The sequence below is a fragment of the Convolutriloba macropyga genome, chromosome 13 (assembly GCF_964194025.1).
Source record: "Convolutriloba macropyga chromosome 13, txConMacr16.3, whole genome shotgun sequence".
NCBI classification, from domain to species: domain Eukaryota; kingdom Metazoa; phylum Xenacoelomorpha; order Acoela; family Convolutidae; genus Convolutriloba; species Convolutriloba macropyga.
In genome coordinates, this window is record NC_134480.1 from 934,185 (window position 1) to 957,581 (window position 23,397).

Sequence of the window (23,397 nt, forward strand, 5' to 3'; positions counted from 1 at the left end):
GTTCATACCAAAATCCTACTAAGTTTGAAATTTTCGAAAATCTCACATGTTTTCATAAAAACTGTCTTTTTTGCCGTTACGTGCCTTTACAAACAAATTTTTGCACTGGAAAGACACATTACCAGCAGATACACGTATAATACACGTTTTGCGTATTGAGATTTGTTCTTGGCATATACTGGTTCAGTACGTTTTGCGACGAATACACAGAAGATTACACGGGTGAAGGTTCAAGAACGAGAGGAAACAGAACGTGAAGAACAACCCAGCCCCCCCCCCCCGCACTACACCCCATAGGGTTGAAAATGACTATTGAAACACAGTCCAACGTCCTATTTGAAAATATGGCTCGCAATCTCTTATTACATCGAGCATTGTAATTTTGCCAATGAAGAGCTGTAACTGCTATGAAAGATGGCCGTTGTAAACAGAAACTGTTTTTGATCAAATTCTCTTTTCTATTTCACAATTTAGCTTTGTTTGTTTGATAATTCATTGTGCTTGTGGCTGAAAAATTTAGAGAAAAGTTACACTTGGATTAATTCAAATTTCTTTTCAAAATATTCAATAGAATGATTTTTAAAGCTATACTACTCTTTGGCTATGGTTTCAAGTAATTGCCTTTTGTTCTGTTTGTTTTTATCAAACGATTTAAGTTTTTATAAGAAGTGAATGCTTGCCTTAAAGTGAATGCTTGCCATTAAAATAAATTTTATTCCAAAGATTTTCAAATATAGATCAGCTTTTCATGGAATCAGGTTTCCTTCAATGAGCCTTCACTTATTATGATTGACTGTCTTTTTTCCCTCTTTTGCTCTTTCTTTCTCCATCCCTCTAAATATATTCCGATAAATCAAACAACACCACTGGAAGTTGGGTTGTAAATCTTTCTTTCTGTATAAATGGATAAAATGGCTGAGGTTATTGCGCTCGTTCAGCTCAAGCCAAACTCTCGTGGGAATGAAACAAAAATGTAATGTTTGAATTGAGCACAGTTTTCCCATTATTCAACGGAAAATTGATCTTTTTAATAAAAAAGATAGGAGCTCAATATAAGGATATGGGAACGAGTAGCATTGTGCTGGTAATTTGGAGATTTTTAGATTTCATCAAGTAAAACTTTCAGTTTGACAGCCAATCAGCAATCAAACAAAACAGCGAAAATTTTCGCTTAGCTTTCCCAATTTTTTGTCAAAGTCACTTTCCCAAGTGTTCGAAAAAAGTCAAATCAAATCAAACCGAAAAAAAAATTAAATCAAATATTAAATCAAATCACAGATGCAGTGTATTTTTTTTTACCTCTTCTCTTTTTCTTCATGTAGAAATTAACAAAAAAGTTTTCTGTATTTCTTGAATTTGTTCTGTGGTTTCTTGACGCTGAGGTAAAAAAAATAAACAAAGATGTTGAACAATCTCGTCAGTTATAAAGCATTTCGGATCTTTTCCGTTTGTGCCCCCCCCCCCCCCAGTACGTCATGAGCCCCCCAGTTACAGAGCACGTGCCATTACATAGTAAATCATCATGTTAAAACATGGCACGTGCTTCGGGGGTTGCAAATTATATGCGCCCACTAAGCTGGGGGGGGGCACAAACGGAAAAGATCCAGCATTTCAATTTCCATCTGGTGAGTTTCGACAGAATTTGAGTTCAACATCATCTTTTTCGCATGGTTTCTCCTTTTTTTCAATGAAAAACAATGCTTGACCGGAATCATTCAAAAGAAAATTCTGCAAAACACTGAGCTTGAAATACAGTTATTTGGATTCATCCAGCTCTACGCAAAATGCAGCATCATCATGCACTTCTTTTATCCGAAACAATCTTAGAAACTTGGCTGCTATGTATCAGAAATGCGCTCAAGAGTCTCTGTCTCAAGTGCTCCCAACCTGCAGGGAATATCGGTTTTAACTTGCCTATGAAGTCTTCATCGTATTCAATAGTTGTGGACTGCAAATTCTGGACTGGGTAAGGTGCAGTCGATCCATCAAAGACCTCTGAAGAACTGGATCCACAACATGAAGAAAGAGCCGAGACACTTAGGGTGTACTTTCTACCCCCCGTGAGAGTGGATGCCAGAGAGAACTCCCAACCGTTATTGTCCAAGACAACATCCAGGTTAATATTGAGGTCACTGTTTGTAATTGTAAAGCTGATGATGTCATCTTCTTTCTGGTACCATTCGTAGCAAACATACTTCTCCATTTCACGCGACTGAAAAATCACTTCCCATAAACCAATTCGATTTTTTCGTAAACCAGGTTGAGGTCTAGACAGATATGTCTTAGAGAGACAAGAGCCAAGGACAGGGGTTGGTTCTAGATCTAATGTTAATAGGCCAGAAAAAGCAGACTTCTGAGCAGCCTGGACCAAAATCGATTTCAGTCATTCTCGTCCAGGCCGAACATTCCCGGGACCAGACCTTGTTCCAGAAAGTGATCGTGAAGTTTTAAAATTAAACTTGTTGAAAATCCTCCAGTTCAAAAAGCAACACATTTATTGAAATCAGCGCGATTAGTTTAAAATTGGCACAATTTTACTGATTGATAAATGTCAGTGGTAGTCAACAAACCTGGACGCTACATTTTATTTGCCATTTTCTCTGAGCTGTCAGACAGGTGACTTCTGTTCTTTCATCAGATTAGAGCATCTCTTGTATCGAAAAATTTTGTTCATTTTTCAACTCATCTCGTACCAAACCACACAGCACTTAAGATAATTTTTTTTTCAACACAGAATTTTTCTATAAAATTAATTAATTCAGTTTTCAAATCTAAGGACATGTCATTGTTATTAAAACAAACACATCACTTAAATTTGACAGAACATCAGAAGGCTTATATAGCCAAGTCGAGTGATGCCTTGAATCAGTTTTCATCACCAATTAACAGTGACCTGTTACAAGCACTTAAGAAAAATTTGTAGTTGCAACGAAGCATTGAAAAAAAGTTTTAACAAACGAAAAAAAACAAACGAGACAGTATGACCACAAGCTATAGGGTAACTTAAAAGAATAGCGAGATCAGGTCAGCATTACTTTGTATGTAAACTCTAACGCTGGAAAAAAAAGAAAAATATTTTATTCCGGATTCTTCTATCTCTATTATGTGTTGCACTTATTTAGGTACAAACTTTAGCCTTGCATATAAAAATTTCCTGACCCGGACGCTTGATTTAGCGTTATTTCACGTTTTGTTAGAAGACTTTATTGATTTAGTCTTATTTCTTTATTTCTAATTTTAGATAAAAGTTGAACTTCAGCAGGCGTGATTATTATTTTTTTCTTCTGAATGACTTTCACGTCTCAAGGTCATTACTAGTATTTTCAAAAATTCCTCCAAACGAAGCTCTTTCAATGTTAGAAAATAGAAATTTTCTCTGGAGCTACTAACTGAACAATGCTTTTTCAATTCAAACACAATTCTCAGCAAATGCTTCAATTTTAAAGCGGATCCATTGCAGTTTTACAAAAAGGGCTGTATATCAAAAAACATATTGAATAATTGGCTGTTTAAAACTTTTGTAACATAAGAATAAATGTTGGCAAGTCAGTATCTTCCGCAGTCGGTGAAAAGAACTTATGAAAATATTCATTTTGTTGATTAAGTACTGAACGTTTTCAGTGAATTTTAACTCTCTGTCAAGAACTATACCAAGATATTTGACATCTCCTTTTCGTTCAATAGTTTTGTTGTCTATCAAGGTTCTGGAAAAAGAAAGAAATCAAGACTTTTGTTCTTGCTGAAAAGAACTTCAAAAATTTGGTTGCAATTGATGGACAATTTTCTGTTGTACAACCACAAAACAATGTCATTAAAAAACATTCTGGAAGTCATCTTGGTCAGTAGAAACGAAAAGTACAGTTTGAATAGGTACAGTGTTGTCAGCAAAAAGTAATAAATCTAATTGACTGGAAGCTCTTGTTATTTCATTGACGTAAAGAATAAAAAGCAAGGTACCCAGCACTTAGCCTTGTGGTACTGCGAAGTGAATAGATTTTGCTTTAGGGACCTTCCCTTTTGTTCTAACTATGACTTCTTGATAATAAAATAATGTTAAAACCTCATGTATTGGCCCACTGAAACCTAGGCTACTAAAAACTTCAAGAAGCTGGTTTTGATCCAGAGTAGGTCTTAGAACACGGCTTTTTAACTGCTGTCTTCATGAACCAAGCTTTCCGATTTTTGGAAATCAGATTAAGCAAGGCGTGTACAGATGATATATTTTTTTCAAAAACCGTATTGTTTATGTGAGAGAAAACTGTTTTTCCCCAAAAAACTGCACATCTGTTCAGATATATTCTTTTCGAGTATTTTGCTGACCATTGGCAGAAACGAAATAGGTCTGAAGTTACGGGGATTTTCTCTATCTCCACTTCTATGAATTAAAACAAACGTGGCATGATTTAGACACTCCGGAAAAAACGCGCTTTTAAAAAAACGCGCGGAAAAAAAAATTTTCTCTGGTATAGTCCAATTGCTTGCAAAAGACCAATTCAAACGCCTCAAAAGCTTTTTAGAGCTGATTCTCAGTTATTGGGTTTGCTCTGATCAAATTCAGATCTCCACAGAGAAAAAGGCAATCTTTGGGTCTGAGTTGGATATTGTCTAAATAGTCTTGCATGTTCTCAGAAAAATTCTTAATTGAGGTATTCGGTTTTACATTAGTAGTTGTGACTAATACGTTAACATCATTCAACTTAAAACGGACCGTCAACTCTTGACAGTGAACTTTAATGAGCTGGCAAATAAGGTCCCATCTTATATTGTTTTTAACAAAAATCGACAAACTCCTTCCCTTTGTTTTCCTGTTACAAGCCATCATTTTTTGATAACCGGGTAATTGGTAGCAGTCAGTATCTCTATCGACAGCTAGCCATGTTTCCGCAAGACAAATTACTGATGAGTTAATGGCTAAACCATCTATCAATAAGTTAAGTTCGTCAATTTTTTTCTAATTGATCTACTATTTTGCAAAAGGAAAAACATTTTGGCTCATGATCTTGATAAAAATGGGTTTTGAAGATGAATTTTTTTTTGAAAAACCATTTTGAGATCTAATTTTTTGTTTGGAAAAATTTGGATCAAACGAGCCATTTTAACAAACACAACTCGAACAGATAACTGACGTTTGAATCTACAAAAGAGGTGAAAAAAAGGTGGCGAATTAAAAGAAGAAAAATAAAAGGGCTTGTTTGATTCCACTTGCTCCAATAACCTGCGAAACTTTCTCCCTCCTTTTAAAAGTTTTTCGCGTGTGATCATTGTCCAAAATTTTGACAATTCTGACTTTCCTACTATTTCCCTACACAATTGCAGTACTTTTCTTATCTATTCTCTATTGCGTCGACATAAGTGCTGCATTTTTTTTCAGCGCACTCTGCGCTTAAACTTAACTGACAGCACATTCAGACCCTTTGTTACATAATTTGAGCATATCCGATGCGTTACACACAAAATGTTCATGCTCGTGCACTAGCTCGCCTGCGCCCGGGACCCTATATAAACTAGAGAGGACTGCTTGAGCCTGTTGACATGAAGTTTTTTGTTCTGATTAAAGTTTTAAACTGTTTGAAATGAGTAAATTTTATCTGAAATTTCTTTTGATGCCTGATTGAAGAAAATTGGTTTAATGGTCGAGGAAATTAGAAAACTTAGGAATTATTTATCAATTTAATTGGAGCATTAGATTTCCTGTAGCCTTTAAAAATACGTGACTGTTTTCTCAATCAATTTTTTTAAGTTTCAAAAAATATTTGCTTCATCAATTCATCAATTTATATTGGTGAAACTGGATTTAGCTGGTGATTTATATTGGTGAAACTGGATGTAAAAATTACTCGGATGTAAATAATTTTGATAATAGTTTAACCAACTGATCAGTTTCTTGGATATCCAGAAGATTTGATTAATGGATCTACTATTTACTGTTTATTGAACAAGACACCTCATTTTTCTCGAGAGTTTACACTAGTTTTTTAAAAATTTTGAACCATAAGGCACTCTTAGTCTTTTGACCTGTTGATTCTAAACTTTCAACAAAAGTATATGAAAGTTATTGTCAATGTGCTTCGTACTGGTTTCATCCTGACATTGAATCACATCGAGCAATAAAAATTTGTATAGTGTCTTTGAAAATCAGAAGTCTGAGATTATTAATTCGCTTATGCAAGCAGTAGTTCTTATGCTTTGTATTTGAATTAAGTGTAGGTTCTTGTGGGCCATTTTTTTCATTGGACTGGAAAAATTTTGGTTGCAACGGATAAACAGTGCACGCAAGAGTTTATCATCAATTACCAAACTGGAGTTGCATCAGCTCCGTTAAGTATTTTTCGAAGCAATTGAACGAGGAGGAAACTATCGGTCATAAAATTTAGATGAAAACAGTTTTGATATTGGCTCATAAAAACTAAATGTATGAATTTTTTTCAATTTTTTCAAACATGACAAAGATTTAAAGCATGACAACAGCTTGAAATAAATAAGAGATTTTCTAAGCAAAGCCGGAAATAGAATTAGAAAAGTATTCGTGGTTTGTTATGATTCACAAAAAAAACTATTAACTTTTCAATGATAATCGTGAAAAAATGCCATTTTTGACATCACAAGATTACAAGACATTCCAGACAGATAAAATATCTAGTATAATTAAAAATTTTTTTAAAAGTAACTGAGAAATCATCACTTTGTTCAACGTTTTACAGAGAAGCAGTTTAAAACCGTAGCGATAAAAGTACACTTTTTTGCCGAGCGCAGCTTCAATTACCCGGGTCGACATTTCTTAAGAAGTCATACAAGGATCATAAATGGTGTCATACAATTCAGAACGTTTTTCCTAGTACGATCAATGTATGACTACAATAACTCATACATGATTCTTGTGTGATTACCAAGAAATCATAAATGAACCTTATTATCAAAAACAAAAATCTTACATCTATTTTTCATAAATCTTTTCACCATTTGTGTTTTTCAATTTTTTTCGCCAAAGCATCAACTCTGTTTTTCCCCCAGTATAATTTTTTGATCCGCCGAAAGACACTAGCGTACAAAACCAATTGTGAAGTTACGAAAGAAATAAAAGAGTAAGTCATAATAAAAAAACTAAAATTTTGATAATCTCCGAAGCCAGTTAATACCTATAAATAGCTATTTATAAGAAACATTAAAGACAAATTTTGAATCTAGCCTTTAATTCGAGCTTTGAATTTGTTCAAATGCAAAGTTACTTTTTTAGCTCACACAAGAAATCAAATGAGGATTGCAAATGCGATACAATAATTTTATAAGTACAATTTACATCAATTTTACCTTGTACAATTTACATCAATTTTTTTTTCATTTTCGAGAGAAAATGAAAACCATAGAGTTTTTAGGCTTTGAAATTTTTTTAATGATTTCTGTATGATTTCTAGGAAATCATATTTGATCCCTGTGCGACAACTGCAAGAGTTCATACAAATCATACATGACCTAGTATGAGTACTAGGAATCATATATGACCAATTATGACTGTTAAAAAATTTGTATGATGAGCAACCCGAGTAGCTGAAAATATTGAATATTTGAACAGAGCTGCATGAAATTTTGTGGTAAAAATTTACCCTTTTCACCGTATTCTCGTCTTGACAATTTGATTTTAGTCTCACCCATGTCAGGTCAGTCAATAAAACTATGGAAATATTTGATCTCCATTTGGGTTCAGACTCCTGTCAGACTTTGTGGGTTCAGACTTTGTGGTGTTATATTAGCATTGGAGTTTTGTTTAAGAACAAAAGTGAATCAAGACCAAATTAGAACCTAAAACCTACAGTGGGTTATAGAGAAAAAGCTATCGCCGCTTAAAACTCGCTCATTTTTTCAAAAACTGAGCTTAAAATTTCGAGAGATTTCAGCAGAACATTTTTTCAAGATTTGAAATTTTGCAATGGTTACAATTTTACATCACCTTGGCAAGATTCAGGATTGAAAAATTTTGCAGCTTGTGTGTGTTCAGGTGGAAATTTAGTGAATATAGTTTTTACCAAACTTCCGACATGGAACTTGAAGAGCCTTTTGTTAGTGTCCCCCTCATTACTCTCAGTTGGTTTTGTGGGAGTTGTGCAGGCTGGGAATGAGTCAGTAGTGGTGACTGGAGAAGAGCCGAGACTGTGAGCGTGGAGCTCAATTTGGAAACAAGTTAGGGATGGCAGGCCAGCGAACTGGACTGAAAACTCTAACCTAAAAACATAATACAAACTTTCATCCACAAACTTTCATTGAACCACATACAAAATTCTAATAGTTTTAGCTCTGAAGATGAAACCGAGAAAATGTAAATGAAAATTGATAAGATATGACCTTAGCTGTAGTTTCGAACGTTGTTGATGCGATATTTTCTGGGCGAAATTAGTCCAATCACTTCCCAGGTCAACGTGGCCAGACCGAAATGAATTCTGATCAGACTATCTTTGAGCTAAAGGACGAGCTAAAAGACTATCTTCTATCTTTAGCTGCGATGTTGTCTATCTTCTATCTTCTATCTTTAGCTGCGATGTTGTCTATCTTCTATCTTCTATCTTTAGCTGCGATGTTGTCTATCTTCTATCTTCTATCTTTAGCTGCGATGTTGTCTATCTTCTATCTTCTATCTTTAGCTGCGATGTTGTCTATCTTCTATCATCTATCTTTAGCTGCGATGTTGTCTATCTTCTATCTTCTATCTTTAGCTGCGATGTTGTCTACCTTCTATCTTCTATCTTTAGCTGCGATGATGTCTATCTTCTATCTTCTATCTTTAGCTGCGATGTTGTCTATCTTCTATCTTCTATCTTTAGCTGCGATGTTGTCTATCTTCTATCTTCTAATTTTTCTAAACTTTCAACAAAAGTATATGAAAGTTATTGTCAATGTGTTTCGTACTGGTTTCATCCTGACATTGAATCACATCGAGCAATAAAAATTTGTATAGTGTCTTGAAAATCAGAAGTCTGAGATTATTAATTCGCTTATGCAAGCAGTAGTTCTTATGCTTTGTATTTGAATTAAGTGTAGGTTCTTGTGGGCCATTTTTTTCATTGGACTGGAAAAATTTTGGTTGCAACGGATAAACAGTGCACGCAAGAGTTTATCATCAATTACCAAACTGGAGTTGCATCAGCTCCGTTAAGTATTTTTCGAAGCAATTGAACGAGGAGGAAACTATCGGTGATAAAATTTAGATGAAAACAGTTTTGATATTGGCTCATAAAAACTAAATGTATGAATTTTTTTCAATTTTTTCAAACATGACAAAGATTTAAAGCATGACAACAGCTTGAAATAAATAAGAGATTTTCTAAGCAAAGCCGGAAATAGAATTAGAAAAGTATTCGTGGTTTGTTATGATTCACAAAAAAAACTATTAACTTTTCAATGATAATCGTGAAAAAATGCCATTTTTGACATCACAAGATTACAAGACATTCCAGACAGATAAAATATCTAGTATAATTAAAAATTTTTTTAAAAGTAACTGAGAAATCATCACTTTGTTCAACGTTTTACAGAGAAGCAGTTTAAAACCGTAGCGATAAAAGTACACTTTTTTGCCGAGCGCAGCTTCAATTACCCGGGTCGACATTTCTTAAGAAGTCATACAAGGATCATAAATGGTGTCATACAATTCAGAACGTTTTTCCTAGTACGATCAATGTATGACTACAATAACTCATACATGATTCTTGTGTGATTACCAAGAAATCATAAATGAACCTTATTATCAAAAACAAAAATCTTACATCTATTTTTCATAAATCTTTTCACCATTTGTGTTTTTCAATTTTTTTCGCCAAAGCATCAACTCTGTTTTTCCCCCAGTATAATTTTTTGATCCGCCGAAAGACACTAGCGTACAAAACCAATTGTGAAGTTACGAAAGAAATAAAAGAGTAAGTCATAATAAAAAAACTAAAATTTTGATAATCTCCGAAGCCAGTTAATACCTATAAATAGCTATTTATAAGAAACATTAAAGACAAATTTTGAATCTAGCCTTTAATTCGAGCTTTGAATTTGTTCAAATGCAAAGTTACTTTTTTAGCTCACACAAGAAATCAAATGAGGATTGCAAATGCGATACAATAATTTTATAAGTACTATTTACATCAATTTTACCTTGTACAATTTACATCAATTTTTTTTTCATTTTCGAGAGAAAATGAAAACCATACAGTTTTTAGGCTTTGAAATTTTTTTAATGATTTCTGTATGATTTCTAGGAAATCATATTTGATCCCTGTGTGACGACTGCAAGAGTTCATACAAATCATACAGGACCTAGTATGAGTACTAGGAATCATATATGACCAATTATGACTGTTAAAAAATTTGTATGATGAGCAACCAGAGTAGCTGAAAATATTGAATATTTGAACAGAGCTGCATGAAATTTTGTGGTAAAAACTTACCCTTTTCACCGTATTCTCGTCTTGACAATTTGATTTTAGTCTCACCCATGTCAGGTCAGTCAATAAAACTATGGAAATATTTGATCTCCATTTGGGTTCAGACTCCTGTCAGACTTTGTGGGTTCAGACTTTGTGGTGTTATATTAGCATTGGAGTTTTGTTTAAGAACAAAAGTGAATCAAGACCAAATTAAAACCTAAAACCTACAGTGGGTTATAGAGAAAAAGCTATCGCCGCTTAAAACTCGCTCATTTTTTCAAAAACTGAGCTTAAAATTTCGAGAGATTTCAGCGGAACATTTTTTCAAGATTTGAAATTTTGCAATGGTTACAATTTTACATCACCTTGGCAAGATTCAGGATTGAAAAATTTTGCAGCTTGTGTGTGTTCAGGTGGAAATTTAGTGAATATAGTTTTTACCAAACTTCCGAGATGGAACTTGAAGAGCCTTTTGTTAGTGTCCCCCTCATTACTCTCAGTTGGTTTTGTGGGAGTTGTGCAGGCTGGGAATGAGTCAGTAGTGGTGACTGGAGAAGAGCCGAGACTGTGAGCGTGGAGCTCAATTTGGAAACAAGTTAGGGATGGCAGGCCAGCGAACTGGACTGAAAACTCTAACCTAAAAACATAATACAAACTTTCATCCACAAACTTTCATTGAACCACATACAAAATTCTAATAGTTTTAGCTCTGAAGATGAAACCGAGAAAGTGTAAATGAAAATTGATAAGATATGACCTTAGCTGTAGTTTCGAACGTTGTTGATGCGATATTTTCTGGGCGAAATTAGTCCAATCACTTCCCAGGTCAACGTGGCCAGACCGAAATGAATTCTGATCAGACTATCTTTGAGCTAAAAGACGAGCTAAAAGACTATCTTCTATCTTTAGCTGCGATGTTGTCTATCTTCTATCTTCTATCTTTAGCTGCGATGTTGTCTATCTTCTATGTTCTATCTTTAGCTGCGATGTTGTCTATCTTCTATCTTCTATCTTTAGCTGCGATGTTGTCTATCTTCTATCTTCTAAACTTTCTAAACTTTCAACAAAAGTATATGAAAGTTAATGTCAATGTGCTTCGTACTGGTTTCATCCTGACATTGAATCACATCGAGCAATAAAAATTTGTATAGTGTCTTTGAAAATCAGAAGTCTGAGATTATTAATTCGCTTATGCAAGCAGTAGTTCTTATGCTTTGTATTTGAATTAAGTGTAGGTTCTTGTGGGCCATCTTTTTCATTGGACTGGAAAAATTTTGGTTGCAACGGATAAACAGTGCACGCAAGAGTTTATCATCAATTACCAAACTGGAGTTGCATCAGCTCCGTTAAGTATTTTTCGAAGCAATTGAACGAGGAGGAAACTATCGGTGATAAAATTTAGATGAAAACAGTTTTGGTATTGGCTCATAAAAACTAAATGTATGAATTTTTTTCAATTTTTTCAAACATGACAAAGATTTAAAGCATGACAACAGCTTGAAATAAATAAGAGATTTTCTAAGCAAAGCCGGAAATAGAATTAGAAAAGTATTCGTGGTTTGTTATGATTCACAAAAAAAAACTATTAACTTTTCAATGATAATCGTGAAAAAATGCCATTTTTGACATCACAAGATTACAAGACATTCCAGACAGATAAAATATCTAGTATAATTAAAAATTTTTTTAAAAGTAACTGAGAAATCATCACTTTGTTCAACGTTTTACAGAGAAGCAGTTTAAAACCGTAGCGATAAAAGTACACTTTTTTGCCGAGCGCAGCTTCAATTACCCGGGTCGACATTTCTTAAGAAGTCATACAAGGATCATAAATGGTGTCATACAATTCAGAACGTTTTTCCTAGTACGATCAATGTATGACTACAATAACTCATACATGATTCTTGTGTGATTACCAAGAAATCATAAATGAACCTTATTATCAAAAACAAAAATCTTACATCTATTTTTCATAAATCTTTTCACCATTTGTGTTTTTCAATTTTTTTCGCCAAAGCATCAACTCTGTTTTTCCCCCAGTATAATTTTTTGATCCGCCGAAAGACACTAGCGTACAAAACCAATTGTGAAGTTACGAAAGAAATAAAAGAGTAAGTCATAATAAAAAAACTAAAATTTTGATAATCTCCGAAGCCAGTTAATACCTATAAATAGCTATTTATAAGAAACATTAAAGACAAATTTTGAATCTAGCCTTTAATTCGAGCTTTGAATTTGTTCAAATGCAAAGTTACTTTTTTAGCTCACACAAGAAATCAAATGAGGATTGCAAATGCGATACAATAATTTTATAAGTACAATTTACATCAATTTTACCTTGTACAATTTACATCAATTTTTTTTCATTTTCGAGAGAAAATGAAAACCATACAGTTTTTAGGCTTTGAAATTTTTTTAATGATTTCTCTATGATTTCTAGGAAATCATATTTGATCCCTGTGTGACGACTGCAAGAGTTCATACAAATCATACATGACCTAGTATGAGTACTAGGAATCATATATGACCAATTATGACTGTTAAAAAATTTGTATGATGAGCAACCCGAGTAGCTGAAAATATTGAATATTTGAACAGAGCTGCATGAAATTTTGTGGTAAAAATTTACCCTTTTCACCGTATTCTCGTCTTGACAATTTGATTTTAGTCTCACCCATGTCAGGTCAGTCAATAAAACTATGGAAATGTTTGATCTCCATTTGGGTTCAGACTCCTGTCAGACTTTGTGGGTTCAGACTTTGTGGTGTTATATTAGCATTGGAATTTTGTTTAAGAACAAAAGTGAATCAAGACCAAATTAAAACCTAAAACCTACAGTGGGTTATAGAGAAAAAGCTATCGCCGCTTAAAACTCGCTCATTTTTTCAAAAACTGAGCTTAAAATTTCGAGAGATTTCAGCAGAACATTTTTTCAAGATTTGAAATTTTGCAATGGTTACAATTTTACATCACCTTGGCAAGATTCAGGATTGAAAAATTTTGCAGCTTGTGTGTGTTCAGGTGGAAATTTAGTGAATATAGTTTTTACCAAACTTCCGAGATGGAACTTGAAGAGCCTTTTGTTAGTGTCCCCCTCATTACTCTCAGTTGGTTTTGTGGGAGTTGTGCAGGCTGGGAATGAGTCAGTAGTGGTGACTGGAGAAGAGCCGAGACTGTGAGCGTGGAGCTCAATTTGGAAACAAGTTAGGGATGGCAGGCCAGCGAACTGGACTGAAAACTCTAACCTAAAAACATAATACAAACTTTCATCCACAAACTTTCATTGAACCACATACAAAATTCTAATAGTTTTAGCTCTGAAGATGAAACCGAGAAAATGTAAATGAAAATTGATAAGATATGACCTTAGCTGTAGTTTCGAACGTTGTTGATGCGATATTTTCTGGGCGAAATTAGTCCAATCACTTCCCAGGTCAACGTGGCCAGACCGAAATGAATTCTGATCAGACTATCTTTGAGCTAAAAGACGAGCTAAAAGACTATCTTCTATCTTTAGCTGCGATGTTGTCTATCTTCTATCTTCTATCTTTAGCTGCGATGTTGTCTATCTTCTATCTTCTATCTTTAGCTGCGATGTTGTCTATCTTCTATCTTCTATCTTTAGCTGCGATGTTGTCTATCTTCTATCTTCTATCTTTAGCTGCGATGTTGTCTATCTTCTATCTTCTATCTTTAGCTGCGATGTTGTCTATCTTCTATCTTCTATCTTTAGCTGCGATGTTGTCTACCTTCTATCTTCTATCTTTAGCTGCGATGTTGTCTATCTTCTATCTTCTATCTTTAGCTGCGATGTTGTCTATCTTCTATCTTCTATCTTTAGCTGCGATGTTGTCTATCTTCTATCTTCTAATTTTTCTAAACTTTCAACAAAAGTATATGAAAGTTATTGTCAATGTGCTTCGTACTGGTTTCATCCTGACATTGAATCACATCGAGCAATAAAAATTTGTATAGTGTCTTTGAAAATCAGAAGTCTGAGATTATTAATTCGCTTATGCAAGCAGTTGTTCTTATGCTTTGTATTTGAATTAAGTGTAGGTTCTTGTGGGCCATTTTTTTCATTGGACTGGAAAAATTTTGGTTGCAGCGGATAAACAGTGCACGCAAGAGTTTATCATCAATTACCAAACTGGAGTTGCATCAGCTCCGTTAAGTATTTTTCGAAGCAATTGAACGAGGAGGAAACTATCGGTGATAAAATTTAGATGAAAACAGTTTTGATATTGGCTCATAAAAACTAAATGTATGAAATTTTTTCAATTTTTTCAAACATGACAAAGATTTAAAGCATGACAACAGCTTGAAATAAATAAGAGATTTTCTAAGCAAAGCCGGAAATAGAATTAGAAAAGTATTCGTGGTTTGTTATGATTCACAAAAAAAACTATTAACTTTTCAATGATAATCGTGAAAAAATGCCATTTTTGACATCACAAGATTACAAGACATTCCAGACAGATAAAATATCTAGTATAATTAAAAATTTTTTTAAAAGTAACTGAGAAATCATCACTTTGTTCAACGTTTTACAGAGAAGCAGTTTAAAACCGTAGCGATAAAAGTACACTTTTTTGCCGAGCGCAGCTTCAATTACCCGGGTCGACATTTCTTAAGAAGTCATACAAGGATCATAAATGGTGTCATACAATTCAGAACGTTTTTCCTAGTACGATCAATGTATGACTACAATAACTCATACATGATTCTTGTGTGATTACCAAGAAATCATAAATGAACCTCATTATCAAAAACAAAAATCTTACATCTATTTTTCATAAATCTTTTCACCATTTGTGTTTTTCAATTTTTTTCGCCAAAGCATCAACTCTGTTTTTCCCCCAGTATAATTTTTTGATCCGCCGAAAGACACTAGCGTACAAAACCAATTGTGAAGTTACGAAAGAAATAAAAGAGTAAGTCATAATAAAAAAACTAAAATTTTGATAATCTCCGAAGCCAGTTAATACCTATAAATAGCTATTTATAAGAAACATTAAAGACAAATTTTGAATCTAGCCTTTAATTCGAGCTTTGAATTTGTTCAAATGCAAAGTTACTTTTTTAGCTCACACAAGAAATCAAATGAGGATTGCAAATGCGATACAATAATTTTATAAGTACAATTTACATCAATTTTACCTTGTACAATTTACATCAATTTTTTTTCATTTTCGAGAGAAAATGAAAACCATACAGTTTTTAGGCTTTGAAATTTTTTTAATGATTTCTGTATGATTTCTAGGAAATCATATTTGATCCCTGTGTGACGACTGCAAGAGTTCATACCAATCATACATGACCTAGTATGAGTACTAGGAATCATATATGACCAATTATGACTGTTAAAAAATTTGTATGATGAGCAACCCGAGTAGCTGAAAATATTGAATATTTGAACAGAGCTGCATGAAATTTTGTGGTAAAAATTTACCCTTTTCACCGTATTCTCGTCTTGACAATTTGATTTTAGTCTCACCCATGTCAGGTCAGTCAATAAAACTATGGAAATATTTGATCTCCATTTGGGTTCAGACTCCTGTCAGACTTTGTGGGTTCAGACTTTGTGGTGTTATATTAGCATTGGAGTTTTGTTTAAGAACAAAAGTGAATCAAGACCAAATTAAAACCTAAAACCTACAGTGGGTTATAGAGAAAAAGCTATCGCCGCTTAAAACTCGCTCATTTTTTCAAAAACTGAGCTTAAAATTTCGAGAGATTTCAGCAGAACATTTTTTCAAGATTTGAAATTTTGCAATGGTTACAATTTTACATCACCTTGGCAAGATTCAGGATTGAAAAATTTTGCAGCTTGTGTGTGTTGGTTGCAGCTTGTGGAAATTTAGTGAATATAGTTTTTACCAAACTTCCGAGATGGAACTTGAAGAGCCTTTTGTTAGTGTCCCCCTCATTACTCTCAGTTGGTTTTGTGGGAGTTGTGCAGGCTGGGAATGAGTCAGTAGTGGTGACTGGAGAAGAGCCGAGACTGTGAGCGTGGAGCTCAATTTGGAAACAAGTTAGGGATGGCAGGCCAGCGAACTGGACTGAAAACTCTAACCTAAAAACATAATACAAACTTTCATCCACAAACTTTCATTGAACCACATACAAAATTCTAATAGTTTTAGTTCTGAAGATGAAACCGAGAAAATGTAAATGAAAATTGATAAGATATGACCTTAGCTGTAGTTTCGAACGTTGTTGATGCGATATTTTCTGGGCGAAATTAGTCCAATCACTTCCCAGGTCAACGTGGCCAGACCGAAATGAATTCTGATCAGACTATCTTTGAGCTAAAAGACGAGCTAAAAGACTATCTTCTATCTTTAGCTGCGATGTTGTCTATCTTCTATCATCTATCTTTAGCTGCGATGTTGTCTATCTTCTATGTTCTATCTTTAGCTGCGATGTTGTCTATCTTCTATCTTCTATCTTTAGCTGCGATGTTGTCTATCTTCTATCTTCTATCTTTAGCTGCGATGTTGTCTATCTTCTATCTTCTATCTTTAGCTGCGATGTTGTCTATCTTCTATCTTCTATCTTTAGCTGCGATGTTGTCTATCTTCTATCTTCCATCTTTAGCTGCGATGTTGTCTATCTTCTATCTTCTATCTTTAGCTGCGATGTTGTCTATCTTCTATCTTCTATCTTTAGCTGCGATGTTGTCTATCTTCTATCTTCTAAACTTTCTAAACTTTCAACAAAAGTATATGAAAGTTATTGTCAATGTGCTTCGTACTGGTTTCATCCTGACATTGAATCACATCGAGCAATAAAAATTTGTATAGTGTCTTTGAAAATCAGAAGTCTGAGATTATTAATTCGCTTATGCAAGCAGTAGTTCTTATGCTTTGTATTTGAATTAAGTGTAGGTTCTTGTGGGCCATTTCTTTCATTGGACTGGAAAAATTTTGGTTGCAGCGGATAAACAGTGCACGCAAGAGTTTATCATCAATTACCAAACTGGAGTTGCATCAGCTCCGTTAAGTATTTTTCGAAGCAATTGAACGAGGAGGAAACTATCGGTGATAAAATTTAGATGAAAACAGTTTTGATATTGGCTCATAAAAACTAAATGTATGAATTTTTTTCAATTTTTTCAAACATGACAAAGATTTAAAGCATGACAACAGCTTGAAATAAATAAGAGATTTTCTAAGCAAAGCCGGAAATAGAATTAGAAAAGTATTCGTGGTTTGTTATGATTCACAAAAAAAACTATTAACTTTTCAATGATAATCGTGAAAAAATGCCATTTTTGACATCACAAGATTACAAGACATTCCAGACAGATAAAATATCTAGTATAATTAAAAATTTTTTTAAAAGTAACTGAGAAATCATCACTTTGTTCAACGTTTTACAGAGAAGCAGTTTAAAACCGTAGCGATAAAAGTACACTTTTTTGCCGAGCGCAGCTTCAATTACCCGGGTCGACATTTCTTAAGAAGTCATACAAGGATCATAAATGGTGTCATACAATTCAGAACGTTTTTCCTAGTACGATCAATGTATGACTACAATAACTCATACATGATTCTTGTGTGATTACCAAGAAATCATAAATGAACCTCATTATCAAAAACAAAAATCTTACATCTATTTTTCATAAATCTTTTCACCATTTGTGTTTTTCAATTTTTTTCGCCAAAGCATCAACTCTGTTTTTCCCCCAGTATAATTTTTTGATCCGCCGAAAGACACTAGCGTACAAAACCAATTGTGAAGTTACGAAAGAAATAAAAGAGTAAGTCATAATAAAAAAACTAAAATTTTGATAATCTCCGAAGCCAGTTAATACCTATAAATAGCTATTTATAAGAAACATTAAAGACAAATTTTGAATCTAGCCTTTAATTCGAGCTTTGAATTTGTTCAAATGCAAAGTTACTTTTTTAGCTCACACAAGAAATCAAATGAGGATTGCAAATGCGATACAATAATTTTATAAGTACAATTTACATCAATTTTACCTTGTACAATTTACATCAATTTTTTTTCATTTTCGAGAGAAAATGAAAACCATACAGTTTTTAGGCTTTGAAATTTTTTTAATGATTTCTGTATGATTTCTAGGAAATCATATTTGATCCCTGTGTGACGACTGCAAGAGTTCATACAAATCATACATGACCTAGTATGAGTACTAGGAATCATATATGACCAATTATGACTGTTAAAAAATTTGTATGATGAGCAACCCGAGTAGCTGAAAATATTGAATATTTGAACAGAGCTGCATGAAATTTTGTGGTAAAAATTTACCCTTTTCACCGTATTCTCGTCTTGACAATTTGATTTTAGCCTCACCCATGTCAGGTCAGTCAATAAAACTATGGAAATATTTGATCTCCATTTGGGTTCAGACTCCTGTCAGACTTTGTGGGTTCAGACTTTGTGGTGTTATATTAGCATTGGAGTTTTGTTTAAGAACAAAAGTGAATCAAGACCAAATTAAAACCTAAAACCTACAGTGGGTTATAGAGAAAAAGCTATCGCCGCTTAAAACTCGCTCATTTTTTCAAAAACTGAGCTTAAAATTCGAGAGATTTCAGCAGAACATTTTTTCAAGATTTGAAATTTTGCAATGGTTACAATTTTACATCACCTTGGCAAGATTCAGGATTGAAAAATTTTGCAGCTTGTGTGTGTTCAGGTGGAAATTTAGTGAATATAGTTTTTACCAAACTTCCGAGATGGAACTTGAAGAGCCTTTTGTTAGTGTCCCCCTCATTACTCTCAGTTGGTTTTGTGGGAGTTGTGCAGGCTGGGAATGAGTCAGTAGTGGTGACTGGAGAAGAGCCGAGACTGTGAGCGTGGATCTCAATTTGGAAACAAGTTAGGGATGGCAGGCCAGCGAACTGGACTGAAAACTCTAACCTAAAAACATAATACAAACTTTCATCCACAAACTTTCATTGAACCACATACAAAATTCTAATAGTTTTAGCTCTGAAGATGAAACCGAGAAAATGTAAATGAAAATTGATAAGATATGACCTTAGCTGTAGTTTCGAACGTTGTTGATGCGATATTTTCTGGGCGAAATTAGTCCAATCACTTCCCAGGTCAACGTGGCCAGACCGAAATGAATTCTGATCAGACTATCTTTGAGCTAAAAGACGAGCTAAAAGACTATCTTCTATCTTTAGCTGCGATGTTGTCTATATTCTATCTTCTATCTTTAGCTGCGATGTTGTCTATCTTCTATGTTCTATCTTTAGCTGCGATGTTGTCTATCTTCTATCTTCTATCTTTAGCTGCGATGTTGTCTATCTTCTATCTTCTATCTTTAGCTGCGATGTTGTCTATCTTCTATCTTCTATCTTTAGCTGCGATGTTGTCTATCTTCTATCTTCTATCTTTAGCTGCGATGTTGTCTATCTTCTATCTTCTATCTTTAGCTGCGATGTTGTCTATCTTCTATCTTCTATCTTTAGCTGCGATGTTGTCTATCTTCTATCTTCTATCTTTAGCTGCGATGTTGTCTATCTTCTATCTTCTATCTTTAGCTGCGATGTTGTCTATCTTCTATCTTCTATCTTTAGCTGCGATGTTGTCTATCTTCTATCTTCTATCTTTAGCTGCAATGTTGTCTATCTTCTATCTTCTATCTGTAGCTGCGATGTTGTCTATCTTCTATCTTCTATCTTTAGCTGCGATGTTGTCTATCTTCTATCTTCTATCTTTAGCTGCGATGTTGTCTATCTTCTATCTTCTATCTTTAGCTGCGATGTTGTCTATCTTCTATCTTCTATCTTTAGCTGCGATGTTGTCTATCTTCTATCTTCTATCTTTAGCTGCGATGTTGTCTATCTTCTATCTTCTATCTTTAGCTGCGATGTTGTCTATCTTCTATCTTCTATCTTTAGCTGCGATGTTGTCTATCTTCTATCTTCTATCTTTAGCTGCGATGTTGTCTATCTTCTATCTTCTATCTTTAGCTGCAATGTTGTCTATCTTCTATCTTCTATCTGTAGCTGCGATGTTGTCTATCTTCTATCTTCTATCTTTAGCTGCGATGTTGTCTATCTTCTATCTTCTATCTTTAGCTGCGATGTTGTCTATCTTCTATCTTCTATCTTTAGCTGCGATGTTGTCTATCTTCTATCTTTAGCTGCGATGTTGTCTATCTTCTATCTTCTATCTTTAGCTGCGATGTTGTCTATCTTCTATCTTCTATCTTTAGCTGCGATGTTGTCTATCTTCTATCTTCTATCTTTAGCTGCGATGTTGTCTATCTTCTATCTTCTATCTTTAGCTGCGATGTTGTCTATCTTCTATCTTTAGCTGCGATATTGTCTATCTTCTATCTTCTATCTTTAGCTGCGATGTTGTCTATCTTCTATCTTCTATCTTTAGCTGCGATGTTGTCTATCTTCTATCTTCTATCTTTAGCTGCGATGTTGTCTATCTTCTATCTTCTTTCTTTAGCTGCGATGTTGTCTATCTTCTATCTTCTATCTTTATCTGCGATGTTGTCTATCTTCTATCTTCTATCTTTAGCTGCGATGTTGTCTATCTTCTATCTTCTATCTTTAGCTGCGATGTTGTCTATCTTCTATCTTCTATCTTTAGCTGCGATGTTGTCGCTGCTAAAAGTCAACAATGCAGCAGCATACATTCTGATCAGAACCCCATTGAGAGTCTGATTGGGTTCATCAGAACCAGTTCGTCCAGGTGATAGCAACTGCCGGTACCCTCATGGAAAAATTTGTAATTACTGTAGATCAAGTCTTTTTGTGCAACACTGTCTAAGTTCAAATATCCGGTTCAAAAACAAGAACTAATGGCAAGCTCGATATTTTTTTCAGCACTTGGGCTTTTTTATTATCAGTAGTTTTGGAATTGGCTTTTTGTTATTTGAATATTTGATTGAAAACATCAATTTTCTTGGAAATAAATATTATAGCAGTTTTAAGAGATTTGCTAGTGTTAAAAAAATTCTCCCATTATATTGTTTTGAGCGCATTTAAGTCTAATAAGAGGCAAATTTGACAGCACTTTAGTCTGACCAGAGTTGATTTTGAGCGCACGATTGTCTAATTCAATCTGGGTAGGTCTCATAAGACATCGCTTTTGTCTTGGCCGGTTCGATCAGAGGCCATTTCGGTCTGGACCTCAACCTGGGTTATGTTTTTTAACTGTACAGCCACCTTTGGCAGTTCCTTAAAAGAGTAAATGTGATTTTTGAATATTGGATATTTTTTTAGGAAACTACAGTAATTGGCCGTTTTCCTTCCAGGAATCTTAATGGCAAGCGTCTTCATTAAGCATTCCCTGATATATTTTGTCTAACTTGTTACACACGATGAAAGAGCTATTCGTTATGCGTGGACCAAAGTGAAGGAAAAAACTTGAATTGTTTCACTTGCCCTCACTGATACCATAGCCCTTGTCTACGGGTTTGTTATTTCCTTCAGTATAAATATATATAATGTACATAATGCAGATGAATTCTTTTTACAATGCTCGTAAAAATTCAGATCTTTGTGATCTGTCTTTTTATTCAAACGGACATAAAGGTCCCAAAGTTGGACTTTTGATAGACTTTTGGAGGCGTCTTGAGACAACATTTTTCATGAGAACGAAATAGATTCAATTCAAGAAATAGCTTTTGTTTTGATGAAGCTAGTTTTTTGACGCAGCCAGCGTGTTTTGTTACATTCAAAGTTGATTGGCTATGTTTTTAGGCTGTTATATGATTACCGATTTTTTAGCTTGAAGTTTTACCGCTTTTGTGAAGTTTAACCGGTTGAAAGGAGTTCGCGAGAGTAAAGTATTAGCTAACAAATTGTTTGAATGCACATAATAGATAAAAATTCATTTGAGAGAAATTATTGAAATTATTTACCAAATAAGTTGCTTTTATAGAATACAGCAGACCATTTTGAATAGACTCAGTTATATTTTTAGTAACGATTTCCTGTGCTACTCTGTTAGATACTCTGCTGCATCGAGAGAATTGTTGGATTTAAATTTAAAACTGAAATTAATAGGTTAATGGAAAAATGTCTCTGTTGGAATCAATGGATCTTTTCCTCTTGTATCCACCAGCTCAGTTGGTGCATTTTATCTGCACACCCCAACAACATGTGTAATTTTTTACATATTGATGTTCTATTTATGGAAAGCGTTCTTTCACTGGGAGATCCATAACATACTGGGGTGGGGCACAAATGGAAAAGGTCCGGATCATTTTTACTAGAAGCCATCGTCTTGATATGAACCTATTATAACCGAACATAGGGTTAATTCACTCAATAGAGAATTCTTGTTTAAGATATTTAAAAACTAGTCGCAGTTTCGCACTTTCTGCATTTTTGTTCCGACCCCACTTGTGGGGGGAGAAACTATATACTCAAATGGGTTTTTTTTTGTTCCGTGAATTTTGGCCGACCGATATATTCATCGTAGATAAATGTGCGTGGTATCATTAAAAAGCTCGTCCAGCGTAGAATTCGAAATTAAAAAGATTTTTTTGAATTTCTTTTTTTTCGAGGAGTTATCGAGGTTTAAAGTTTCATGTGAACACTGGATATTTGGTTCACTTTTGTTCACTTTTACCGTAATTTTCGTTCGAATTAACGTTTTTTCTACGAAAAATATAATTCAAAACTAGATTTCACGCCAAAAAGTAAATCAATTTCAGGTTTTTAATAGACGAAAGGAGATAATAAAAACTAGTTCTAGTCTTAGAGGGAAGTTTAAAATAAAAAAATTCGAATTAGATTTGGGAGCTCTTTTTTAGAAAATTTTGCAATTTTTTTTGTTTTTTCAAGTCACCTAGAGACTACTAGACACTTTTAATATGGAAGTTCCGTTAATGACAAACCTCTTTTACGATCAAATGAAGCCCAATGAACAAAAAATTTGTTTCGAAGGGATCGCTCATGTTTTTTTTGGATTCGTATCTCGAATTTCGTAATTGCAAATGAAATTTTGATTTATTTTTTGAGGTTTTACTAAAGTTTTA

At 34.1% G+C, this 23,397-nt stretch overlaps 2 protein-coding genes across 2 annotated transcripts in view; both read right to left on the reverse strand.

Moving 5' to 3' along the window:
• The window catches only part of LOC142351846 (uncharacterized), a 159,280-nt gene extending 150,884 nt beyond the window's left edge, over window positions 1–8,396 (reverse strand). Inside the window, exons 1-3 of the mRNA XM_075404073.1 lie at window positions 8,338–8,396; window positions 8,022–8,217; window positions 1,915–2,212 (exon numbers count right to left, since the gene is read on the reverse strand). Of these exons, the coding sequence (XP_075260188.1) occupies window positions 1,915–2,203 (289 nt within the window). The 5' untranslated portion in view covers window positions 2,204–2,212; window positions 8,022–8,217; window positions 8,338–8,396. The remainder of the gene's footprint in view (window positions 1–1,914; window positions 2,213–8,021; window positions 8,218–8,337) is intronic.
• LOC142352075 (uncharacterized) overlaps window positions 4,514–23,397 on the reverse strand; it is a 182,777-nt gene continuing 163,893 nt past the window's right edge. The window contains exons 21-26 of the mRNA XM_075404432.1: window positions 19,134–19,301; window positions 16,312–16,479; window positions 13,481–13,648; window positions 10,873–11,040; window positions 8,022–8,217; window positions 4,514–4,696 (exon numbers count right to left, since the gene is read on the reverse strand). Of these exons, the coding sequence (XP_075260547.1) occupies window positions 4,514–4,696; window positions 8,022–8,217; window positions 10,873–11,040; window positions 13,481–13,648; window positions 16,312–16,479; window positions 19,134–19,301 (1,051 nt within the window). The remainder of the gene's footprint in view (window positions 4,697–8,021; window positions 8,218–10,872; window positions 11,041–13,480; window positions 13,649–16,311; window positions 16,480–19,133; window positions 19,302–23,397) is intronic.